Genomic DNA, 12,838 nt, shown 5'->3' on the forward strand with positions numbered 1-12,838 from the left:
TTTAGAATACTAATATCCTGTAAGGCCTTTTATGCTGAAGGTTTTAATAAACTGTTTCTGATCCTGACATCTTTTCAGTGATACTTGTAGAAATCTCAGTTTACAAGAAGATAAATAGAGCCAGAGCTTGTTTCAGCAGCTCAATCAATGTTGCCAAATATATTACTACCAAGACCTGTATTCAGAGTTAAATATTAAGCTCTTTCTGGTTACAAGAAACAGGCTGTCTCAATTTGTCTATCTTATTGATTGTTCCAGGTATCTGTGCTATGTAACAAATTGCCCCTGAATTTGGTGGCTTGAAATAACAGTCTATTGGTTTCCTTAATTCTGAGGGCTTGTTCGCCTCAGATGGTCAACATCTGGTTTTCTGTTCTCAGATGGTTCTTCTGCTACATGTGGTTTAACAAGTTACTTGCTCTGTGGCTTTTCTCTGGGAGCTCAGTTGGACCCAGAAAGGCCAAGATGGTTTTCAATCTCCCTAGGGTCTCTTTCCACTGGTTTCTCCTCATTTAGGAGTGTAGCTCGGACTTCCCAGAGAGAAATTGCAAGAGGCTAAGCCCCAGTGAGCAAATGCTCACCACACCTCTGCTTCTGTCATTCTTGCTAGAATCCCATGTGCCTGACGACCTCATGTAGCCAAACCCAGAGCCATTGTGAGAGGGGGACTACATGGTATAGATGCTATGAGGAGTGCTTGCCCATGGGTCACCCATGTAACAGTCTACCTAGCACACACACGAAGACTTGTTTCAGTTCACAAGATGGGAGAAAGATAGGAAGACCTTTCACCCACACCCACTCTTCTGGTAAACTTCATAGCAAATTGGAGCATTGTCTGGAAACCAAGAGTTTGAGAGGCCTGGTGATCACAGTACAATAGTGTTCTGTGATGCTGCAGTCACTTGGCAACAATCTGTTCTACTCATCCTCTTGCTACCCCCTGCTTCCTTCTGCTCTTGACACCCCATAACCTCTGCTTACTCATGGTTGCTCATGCTGCCTTGGTTCTGTGTGCCCTCTGGCCTTTGTTCCCACTCCAAACTATCGACTCACTCTCCCTCATTGCCTCATATTTACCCTCCCCCTGAGGAAGGAATTTGTTGCCACTTTGTTGGTCATTTAAAACAGCCTAGTCATCTCAACAGGCTCAACATGGCTGCTATCCTGGGTCCCACTCCCGGCCCCTGACTCTGCCAGCCTTGGTCAGGGTGGTGGGGTCAATGCAGAAGGACATGCTGATCATAGCAAGCATTCAGAGTGGAATAGTCTTCCCTTCATTCATGGTCAACTGTGATTGGATTTGGAGATGGGAGGAGTAAGGCTTCCTTTGAGAAGCACTGTTCCCTTTCTCTCTTACTACCTCTGTCCTTTCTTCTGCAGTCAGCTCTGACGCCCCTGAGGCTGATCCGGCCGGCTGTTGTCAGATAACCGCTGCACAAGTGTAGAACAGGTGTCTTCCTTGGTCAGGGTCACTAGTAGTCTCACCCGTATGGACTTTGCATTAAACATGCTTTACCCTTTGTCTTAGATCTTTCAATTATGTCATTGTCTACTACTTTTTTCCTGTAATTGACCATGCTAAACAAAGGAAGTGTGGGAAAAGCCAGTATCCAAATAATTACATGAGATGCAGAAAGCTAGATCTTGCTGAAAGGCATTGGTATTTTCAATGAGCTAACTTCAATGACAAAAAGGCTGATAAAATTTTTTCTAATTTCAAGAGATCCTTAAAATCTTGGTTTATATATGTTTACACTTCTTATGCATGGAATGTGTCTAGAACAGTTTGCAAAACTCCGAGAGAAATGGGGTTGCTAGGGTTGCTTCCTTTGAATTTATGTTCCTCTGTACCTTATGGATGTTATGCCATGGGCATATAGTATCTACTTTTAAAAATGACTTTTTAAAGCATGTCTTGTCTGCATTGTCCTAACTAGCAACTCCTTTAAAAGGCCAGGGTCTGCATGTGGTACAATTCCAGCTGAACTATTCATATGGAATGCCTCATGAAAAGACCCCAAAGTCATGCTATGAACAACACTGAGAAGATATTCTGTGGATATTCAGAAACCATTGGTACTTTTTTTTTCCAACATCAGTGACCAAACTTGGTAATCCTATTTGTTTGTTAGCGAAATGCCAAGTAAGAAGCTATGAGAGGGAGGGGAAATGCTAGAGGCTCCTCAGGGTGAGGCAATGTGAGAGGGCTGGAAGCTTCAGAACTGGAACTCTGGGTCTGGCACTTCACACACTGGTGTATGCCCTTCAGCAGGTGACTTTGCCATTCTGCATCTCGGATTCTGTATCAGTCAATTGGGAAGTGTAATAGAGCTTACCTTTTGGGGTTATTGGCCAGATAAGGTGAGTGAATGCATGTCAGTGTCATTCCGGGCACATGGAAGGTGTTCAGTGAATAATAGCCATTGTGACTGGCCTTTTTTTTTTTCCTTCTCATCTATTAAATGGGTACAGTACCTGCTTTCCTATATTCTGAGTTTTTTACAAATATCAAATAAGATAACCATTTATAGTGCCCTGAAGAATGAAGATTTATCAAGATGTGTTCTATCATCTATTATTTGGGTAAAAACATCTGTTAATTGTCCACCTATCCTTGCATACTATTCTAGGTTCTAGCTACCAGATTCCTTGTTGAAACTCTACTGTGGGATCCTTTTGGGCTAGGAGGAAATTAGAAACATGTTCCTTGGTGCTTCTCAAAGTTTACCTTGTTATTTGAAGAGACCATTACAATCTCTGTCCTCATCTAATCCCAGACTGCTTTTCCTAGTGTGTTTTCATGGTAATGTAGTTGTGGTAGATTTAAGTATGACTTTGTTGATGTGTTAATGATGTAGTCATTGTCCATTTATCATTGACCTTCCTTCCCTAGTCTCAGACTCAGCATCTGTGATGGAAGACTACAAGCATGGGCTAGAATGGACATTAATGTGCTCATTCTAATGGTAAATATTTAAAAAAATATAAAAAGTAACAATCCCCAAGTTGACTGCAGAAAAACACCCTTCCTAGTCAAGATAGTGTCACATCCAGTGAGAGAGACCAGACACTGATGGTCACACATAATCAGTGTGCCCAAGGGCATCCAGTCACATAAGAATATTTGTTTATTGGCTTAGAGAATAGATAATGTTATGTTGTACAAACAATGACCCACCCATGTTGGGATGCAGAAAATGAAATGGTGAGTAGTGCATGGTCTTCCGGCTCTGGTAAAGAGCTGATATATTTTCTTCATTAAAATAATCTCATCTTTCACTTGAGAGAAAAAAACAAGGATTTTATTTTCTTTCAAATGACAAGACTTCTTAAGTGAGCAACAGGAGAGCTATGTTTCTTGGGCTTCATATGAATCCTTTGTCAAAACTTAAGGATTTTCTTTTTAAATATATGGTAAATAATGCAGGGGAACATTTGCTCTGTGATTAATATACATTTTGGGCAAAAAGAAATAAGGGAACCTTGACTTGTGTTTCTTTTCTGATGATGAAAAATTTACTGAGGAAGGGAGAGGTTTCTCTCCCTTCTGTTTCAGAAGTTCTGTGGGTAATATGTGAAGAGTTGCTTTGAATTAGCTAAATGAAGGGAATTATTAAAAGGCTTTTCTGTTTATCAATACTCTGGGGTGATTTTAACAATATATGTGGTTTTAAGTATCAAGGTGAATTATATTCTGAACTTGGATCTACTAGTTGTCTGACCCTTGGTTTCAGCTCAGGTCACAATCTCAGGATCCTGGGATTAAGCCCTGGGTTAGGCTCTCTGCTTAGGCTGGAGTCTGCTTGAGATTCTCTCTCTCTCCCTCTGCCCCTCTCATATATGCTGTCTGCCCCCTCTCTTTCTCAAATAAATAGATAAAAATCTTTAAAAATTAAAAAAAAGTGCATTTTTTTTTTTTAAATTTCAACCTGTGTTGTACTAACCTACTCTTTGGCCCTGACTAAATATGATGCTATTTCAAACTGGGGTTTCATTCATTTAATGTAATTGCATAAACAGTTTAGTTTTAACTCACGGTTCTCAGGTAAGAGAGAATGACCAACAATTTGCAAGGTAAACCAGAAGACAGATGGGTTCCTAGCAGGGCCGGGCGTTGACATCAATATTGGGAGTGTGGAAGTGGTGGTTTTTCTTTGTAAGACATGCAGAGCACATCACTCTTACAGAAAGAAAGCTCAATTTTCTGTAGCTATATTTGATTTTCACTTTGACTGAGAGCTGGGGACCTAATGCTGTCCTTAGGCACTGAGTTTTTCACCTATGATGGCATACGTAGGAGGAGTGGGTGATTTTCCATGGGCAGGAGTCAGAGGATGGGCAGGGCAGTTGCTCTGTCCTCCCCAAAGAGAACCTACCCTGGAGACAATTTTGTGGCTATTGGTGCCATTAGCTTACTACTTCTGCAGAAAGACCACATCTAGCTCATGACCTTCTCTCATTGCAAGGATTTATTCATGTCTCTTTAAGTAAGTACTTTCTCAATTTTTCTTAAAATTTGAATTTTTTCTTTATGCGACACTGTGATTTAACGGCAATACCTTATTCCCTATAGAGTCTGAAAAGGTAAAGCAGATTGAATGATGCTTCCTTTTACAAGAAACTGCCTAGCAGTTTTCTCTATTTGGGAGGATGAATGATTAAGGCAGGCAGGCAAAGGAAATAATAAATTAAGAACTTAGAAATTGTATGTAGCTGCTTAAGATCTTATGGGCATTGCAATTGATCGGTACATCTTTTTTTTTTAATATTTTTATTTATTTATTCATGATCGACAGAGAGGGAGGGAGGGAGAGAGAGGCAGAGACACAGGCAGAGGGAGAAGCAGGCTCCATGCACCGGAGCCCGACGTGGGATTCGATCCCGGGTCTCCAGGATCGCGCCCTGGGCCAAAGGCAGGCGCTAAACCGCTGCACCACCCAGGGATCCCCTCGGTACATCTTTTAGAAAGTGCTTTAGTTCTCCTGTACCTCTTCAGAGAGCTAGGCATGTAAATGGGATACAGCCGATTAGCCTGACACAGAAATCAGGCAGGTGTGCTGTTTCTTCTCTCAGCTTTTGATTCTGGAGTTATCTCTCCATATGTGTGCTATGTAACATTAAGTTGTTTTGGTGCCATTTATTTGTATTTTCCGTAAAGCTCGTGTATAAATTCAAAATTTTGATTTCAACAGAAAAATCACAAGAGACCTAAATAAATCTGATTAAATGATGGAGATATGTTTTGCACACAAAAAAAGGCTGATGTATGTTTTGGCTAGAGATAGTTATTTTTTTTTTTTTTAAAGATTTTATTTATTTATGATAGTCACAGAGAGAGAGAGAGAGGCAGAGACACAGGCAGAGGGAGAAGCAGGCTCCATGCAGGGAGCCCGATGTGGGATTTGATCCCGGGTCTCCAGGATCGCGCCCTGGGCCAAAGGCAGGCGCCAAACCGCTGCGCCACCCAGGGATCCCTGGCTAGAGATAGTTAGATGAGCTTCTGTATCAGCCTCTTGAAGTTTAATGGGCATGATTGTTTATATATTGTAATATGGAGAGATAAATTTCTTGGATTGTAAACGAAACCACAGAATATGAGTGTTTCATTCAGAAAACAATATTTATGTACATATAGTGTCTACATTTAGCATAGCAAGTCCCCCTTTTTTTTTGTTTTTACCAAGAAATGTCCCAACTGCAATTGTCATCAGGTTCAAATCAGAATTCAGTTGCTAGCAAAACACATTATCAGCCTTGTTTCATGTCCCTTTTATACATGTAAGCTCTCTTCCACACACAGACATGATATAACTAATTTGACCAAATAGACGAAGGTTTGGATTTCAAAGCCAGTAGTATAAATATAAACACAGCTTTAGGTAGACTGCATTCAGACTGCGTATCTGAATAGAAACCTCATCTTCAATGATCTTAAATCTCTATTTCTTTACCCTTTCCCCCCTTCCTTTTTTTTTTCCTATAAATATTTATATACACCCCATGATGTGCCAGGCACTGTGTTGGGCTCTGGGGACATAATAGGAAACAGTAAAGATGTAGTCTCTAACCCTTAAGAGGCTTTCAGTTTAAGTGGAAAAGATGGATGTTATCAAAATACACCATTAGCCAAATAATAAAAATCACACAAATCACTCAGTAATTAAGCTTTGGGAGCTGCCCTCATCTGTAATAATAACACCCCTCTCTCTTCTGAGAGAGCCATTGGTCACTCCCACCTGTCCTCATTAATGAGAAGACATGATTAAACGCTTCATGCTCTTCTGTGTAGGACAAACACTTTGTTGTGCCAGGCACACTATGGGGGGTTGACAGGAGAGGGATACAAAAGTGGAAGAGACACCACCTTTGCCTGAAGGAGTAGGGTAGAGAGCCTGCATACCAAAAAATAGATCTGTTTATTTCTGTATCTGTATGATATACATCATGAGTGAAACTAGGAATTTTAGGAATTCTTAGGGGAGGGGTGCAGTGACTTCTAGTTTGGTTGATCAACTAATATTTCCATTTCAACTGATCTATAAAGAAATGAATTGGACTTTGATAAGGAAATACGGTGGAGAGAGCATTGCAGGTAAAAAGAACAGACAAAGGCAAGAGGGTGGGAAAATTCAGAGCATTTTGAAGGAGTGACCCGAGAAAGAGAAACAGAAATAGACCATCAAAAAAAGAAAAAAAAAAAAAAGCATTTTACAAACAGGAGGGGATAAGTTTGGTAGGATACATTGAGGCCAGATCACTGAGGTTTTTTTATTATCTGTTTAAGGAGATACTGAACTTTATTTGGTGGATCCCACGGTTTAGGAGGGTGACTGCTGAGGAAAGCTTGAAACTGGGAACCCGGGGCACATCTACTGCCCTGGACTAAGTGAGAGATGGGGATGCCCTAACCCTCGGTGGTTCAGCTAGTAAATAAATCAGTATTTGGGATTTGAAACGAAATTGCAGCAGAGCCCTGGACTTTCCCAAATATAATCTCTAGAACAGAGAAGCCATTAAGCATTCCCTCTAAACTCACTTTCTAGTCCATTTATATGTCCAGGGGTTTTTTTTGTTTTTGTTTTTGTTTTTTTTTAGGAATGCCATGATAGCCTCTGATATAAATACAGATATTTAAAATGGGAAAACCATAAGGATGGCAGCGTGGACAGATTTTGCTTGACATCACTACAAATATTTCTGACCTGATTTTAGCTGATTTATGAATAAATGATTATGCCCGTCCTGAGAGTTAAATATTTAAAAGTTAGCTCCGTTTCAGAGTTCATGTATAATACAGAACTGATTTTCTGGGCTGCGGACTTCGTCTCATTTCCTTCTTTATAACACGCCATAATTCTCATTCTCTCCTTTTTCAGTTCCCTGCATGAAAATTATTTAAACGTCGCACGCGAATCTTTTGTGAAAGAAGAAAAGGAGATTCAGTTTGCGGGTCTCAGCAGGAGTTAAGCTAATGCAGCTTAAAATAATGCCGAAAAAGAAGCGCTTATCTGCAGGCGGAGCGCCCCTGATTCTCTTCCTGTGCCAGATGATTAGTGCACTGGAAGTACCTCTTGATCGTAAGTATTAATGTTTTAAAGCTGTTACACCCGGGAGTCAAAGCCTCCCCACCATTTCCCATCCCTGTGAGCTGTGTGAATGCAGAAGGTGTCTGTGTGATACTGAAAAGCTAATCAAAATTAATTTGGCTTTTACCTACAGCACCTGGTGTTCATAAAGAGTCTCACCACAGAAATGGCCATTGAACCGGTCAGACCATTGTCCCCTCCTGGTCATTATCTTTCTTCCTCCTCAGATGTCTTTTGTGTACCATGGGGGGTAGGGGGATGGAGAAGGAGCGAATGGTGGGCTGCCCTGATCCTCCCAATGGGCGACTCTTGATAGGAGCAGTCCTGCAAGGAAACTCTGTGAATCACTTTGAAATGGCCATGGAGACTTCCCCCACTTGTCTCCTCCCCACTACTCCACCCCACCCTGCCCCACCCCGCCCCCTCATGTGCTCACAGTGCTCTAGGAAGACTGGGGATGGTTTCTCAGCCAACCACACACCCCTCGGCACCCCCGAGACTACCCATAATTCATTTCTTTCCATCCCAACCGGTCAAAATTCACAGTACAGAGGAGTCTGGATCTAGGACGTGGATCTTACCTAAAGCCTAGAGAAAGATCTTTGGTTTTAAAAATGTGACCAGAGACCACAATTTAAATTTCGTGGAGAAAACAAGTCATGTGCAGAAACACTATTTGAAATGGACCAGCAGCAGCTACTGTGTGAGCCCACCCCGTTTCCTAACAGGAAAGTCACGTGCTGTGCTCTCCCTACTTTGGGTGGCCTGGTTGTGGAAAATAAAGATAACACTGGGTTCCAACTGGTCACGGCTCTTGCAGCAGAAACCAGAATTTCAAATTTGAGCAGTGACTGTACTTCAGATTTGGCCTTTATTCTTGATCTGCCTGACTTCTTTAAATCCATTAGCTTCCTGAATAGAACATCTGTTTGGCAAGCTTTCCAAGGCGCAAGGATGATAGCACTTTTCCTGGGGGCTCTTCAATTGTCAGGATGTCATTTTTTTGCCAAAGAAGGTTGCAAGTCCCAGTGGGAAGACATTAAGAAGAGATGTGGTTCGCCCCACACTTCGTTGACTTCCTTTGCTGTGCATCTAGAGTCTAAAGGGCAATAAAATGCAACATTTTACTTCCTTTCAAAAAAATTTTCATTCATGGACCTTAATTTCAATTTAAAAAAATGTATGATTGTTTAAGCCCGTTGGAGTTGGATTGCCCAGGTAAGCATTTGCCCTAGCAGGTACACACGGGACAGACAAAAGCACTTGAGAGAAATGGGCCTTTGTTCTCTCTTGTGTTAAATATATTCTCCCTTAATCTGACTGCTCAATCTAACAATTGGGGGGGAAACAGTCACCTACGGCTAACTCAATTATCGCTGCTAATGGAGAAGAGGCATAACCATGATGAAAAGAAAGTCACGGACAACCCAGGCGCTCCTGCATTAACCTTTGCAAGCAGCAATGACAGGCAGCACTGCAGAATCATTTAAATTGCATGCTAATGTTAATTTCTTCCCCACCCCTGCTCCTGACACCCCAACTATCTGAGCTGCTCCTTGGTGCCGGTACTAGCAACCCCTGGGTGAGGAAGGATTCTGAAGCAGAAATATGCTAACACCGCTGAAAAGTTCAATTACGGACTTGAAGATGAACCATAGAAATAGAAAAACCTAAAGCCAGTGTTGTATTTGGCTCGGATGGAGCACCATCATTGTAGCGACGTCCCATTGTTAGGTATGATTACCATGTGCATAGTGATGTCTGGGATAATAGGATCAGACACGACACAGTATGTGACAACTCAGATTAATTGTAGATTTCAGCTATTTTTCAAATTGAACATAATTGCTTGTCCAGCACAACATGCATGGAATGGAATTAGCCATTCCTATTCCTAGAAGAATCCTCTTTTTTTTTTTTTTTTTTTTTTGCTTACAGCATTCCTTTTGTTCTTCCCTATGTTTATGCGGGATGGCTGCTGCAGGAGTAAACAAAACCATCAATGGGAGTGTCTTTCTTTGACCACTTCACGGCTTCCACCATCACCCATCACCGTACTGGTTTTTTAGGTCAAACCACATAGACAAGATGCCCCTTATATCTCCAGGGTCCTAACGTTCTTATTACTAACATCTGGTTTTCTTTAATCCTGTGTGCCCACTCACCTGCTGATATTGATGGGGAAAAAGCAAAACTTCTTGAAGACTGTAAGTGTCTTTCTGTAATTTCTAGGCAGTGTGAAAATTTGGCCATGTCTTTGTTTTCGAATTAACACTGTGAATTGAACGCACACGTTTATGATTTGTGACTAACGTCTTTTTAAGCATGTGCATTTCTTATGGCTAAACATTGATTTAAACAACCAAGGAGCGAGTTTAACATATTCCCTGCATGAATTCTGAAGACTCAGGTATCACTCTTTCCTTTACCAACACTCTGCTCTACTAACTTCCAAGCTTTATTCACATCTGATGTAACCTCAATGAGAAAATTCATGAAACTTAAAGAAAATGCCTGTCCAGTTCTAAATGCCATTAAATGCTTGCTGGCATAAAGGCATGTCTTTTGGTATCTTTCAGAAGGTGAATGCACGCGGATGCTTCACCAGGTCAGCAGGGCCATCCGTGCCTTGTCCTGCTTCTTCAGGACTGTGTAGTGTTCTGGCAGCATAATGGCTCAGCGACTTTGACTATTGTTCTGAAGCGTGCAGAAGACAAATAAGCAGCCCCCACTTAACATCGTTTCTGAGTGGCTTGCTCTAAGCAAAGACCTCTGCTGTCTCTGGCAGTTGGGCAGCACCTAGTATCTACCTAAAACTTAGTTTTCGGGCATTTGAAAAATAATTCCTTTGAGATTGGATTAACCAGAAAAATCATGTAAAATCATCTTTCCGCTTATAACCTCTGAGCATTTGTTAGTTGCTAGGTGACCTAAGTGCTTTTCAAACAGGTGCCCGTAGACAGTAAACTCCTGGCAGCTAGAGGAGTGGCATCTGCAGCAGACCTGTGAACGGAAGTTCTGGGTTTGAAACCACCAGGCTCGCATCTCTGTTACTTGCAGAAAAATAGAAGGAATTGGACTGAGGTACTTCTGACAGTCCCCACCACCACTCCCCTGAGCCACCACCTGGGTGGTGTGGTTTCCACCGTTAGAGTGTGAAATTCTGGGCTTCTTTCCATCATCCCAAACTCTAGACTCCAAGAGCCTAAAGCATCACTCAAAGATGAAGCTGGTCCAAATGAAAATGATTATGACAATAATTCACATGGAGCTAACGCTGAACTATTATGGTATTGGCACGTACCAAGAATCTTACACAGGTTCTTTTATTGACTCCTCCCAGTGACCCTAGGAGGTAGATACCACTTTTAAACCCAATTTTCTGTCTAAGGAAAGTGAGGCTTACAGAAGGTAAGAAACTTGCTTGAAGTCACAGCTGGTAAGAAACAGGGTGGTTTCTTAACCCCCAGACCGGAGTGCTGACCAGAGTGGGAACTGACAGGGCTTCAACAGTGAGTGTTCCTTGTAGGGTAGTGGAACCTGGGAAGAGCAGCGGGCCAAGTGAAAGCATGAGATGAGGGTGGCTTTTGCTAACCGGAGGGGAAAGTTTACTAGGAGCATAATAAATGGAGAGGAATGAGCTCTGCTTTTCATCAGGGCTTTCGGTATCATTTGGATAGTCAGAGCCAGCATTTTAGTGTCCGTTGTGGTGGACAGCAGCAACAGGACAGGAGACCAGACAGGTGAATAGAACCACGTTTGCAGCTCATCAGGCAGGGAAATGATAAATTTAGCCTTGGCAGTAATTAACCACAGTAGAGAAAGACAAGAGCAGAGGGCAACTAGTAAGCTTTGGAAACACTTGGTTGGCAGGTGGGAGAGGTTTCAGGAAGCACAGAGCATGGGCAGAGAGGAAAGGGAAGAGCCCGGATATGAAAAGCTTAAAGGATCTAGATAAGTCTTTGTTGGGGGAGGGGGGACAGACGGTGTGGAGGGCTGTCCTGTAAGATGTTTAGCAGCATCTCTGGCCTCTCCCCGACAGATGTCACTACCACCTCCAGCCCCCATGGTGACAACCAAAATTGCCTCCAGAAATGGCCACATGTCCCCCAAGGGGACCCTGGGTTAAGAACCACTGGTCTGTGTAAATGGCTCTTCCTGGGGTTGTACAGGCAGTGGCTTCCACCAGGAGAGTTTGGTCCTCTTCTCTGCTTTGTGCCTTCCTAGTCAAGCCATTTTCCTGCCCTAAAAGACAAACGAAGTCGAAAGAGATTGTTTTCTCCAATTCCTGTTCTAACATTCTGTGATTCTGATTTCACAACAAGGACATGAGGATCTTAAGCGTGGCTTGAGCCCTGGACATCCAGATACCAGCTTCCTTCAGATTCAGTTGTTCTGGGTCAGAACAATTTCCCCATCCAATTTGAAAATAAATGAGCAGATAACACTTTGAAGAGCAAAATGGAAATGTCTCTTATAACCAAGCACTTCCCAGTTCCACTGATCTCCTAAACGAGACTGTTCTCTCTTTGCTGCTAGTAGCCACCTACCTCCTGGCTCTCATAAGACATGCCAAGCCCCCAATTTACTCATCTTTTTAATGTTAACTTCTCAAATTGATTTGTTCCCAACAAATATTAATTCACATTAGTATACTAATGAACTATAGGCCAGTTACTCTTTCCTAAGAAACTCTCATTTACCTCATAACTTCATAAATTTTATTGAAAAGCATCATTTGAACCAAAAAAAAAAATCACAAGAATTTCTCATTGTTACATCAGAAAAGAAATAGTCTTAATATTAAGCTTGTTTTGGTGATTATTTTCCCAAACTTTTAGGGGGGGTAAATGGGCTCTGTGAATCCCTTTATCTGTGAATCCCTATAAAGTTACCAAAAGGAAGCTGTGCCTTGACTTCAAAGTTTTAGGAGACTTTTAGTTAAAAATCTAGCGAAGTATGTGCTGCCATAGGAATTGCTAAAAATATTCGGAACATATTTAGTCCAGGGTAAGTGATTTTGATATAGAAAGAGTGATTTTTGTTTATGATCTTAAATGATTTCTTTACATTGTTCTTCTTTCTACGATTAAGTGGTACAACCTCCAACCATTACTCAACAGTCTCCAAAAGATTACATTATCGACCCTCGAGAGAACATCGTAATCCAGTGTGAGGCCAAAGGGAAACCTCCTCCAAGGTGGGTGGCTTTCTGCTCTGTTACAGATCTGAAAACAAACTTTGGTGTT

The 12,838-nt window shown here is 41.8% G+C and overlaps 1 protein-coding gene across 1 annotated transcript in view; it reads left to right on the forward strand.

Annotated features, from left to right (window-relative positions):
- Positions 1 to 12,838, forward strand: part of NRCAM (neuronal cell adhesion molecule) — a 275,473-nt gene that overhangs the window by 191,384 nt on the left and 71,251 nt on the right. Inside the window, 3 exon segments of the mRNA XM_038562686.1 lie at positions 7,380 to 7,580; positions 9,779 to 9,796; positions 12,684 to 12,789. Of these exon segments, the coding sequence (XP_038418614.1) occupies positions 7,475 to 7,580; positions 9,779 to 9,796; positions 12,684 to 12,789 (230 nt within the window). The 5' untranslated portion in view covers positions 7,380 to 7,474.

This window comes from Canis lupus, chromosome 18 (genome assembly GCF_011100685.1).
Source record: "Canis lupus familiaris isolate Mischka breed German Shepherd chromosome 18, alternate assembly UU_Cfam_GSD_1.0, whole genome shotgun sequence".
NCBI classification, from domain to species: Eukaryota; Metazoa; Chordata; class Mammalia; order Carnivora; family Canidae; genus Canis; species Canis lupus.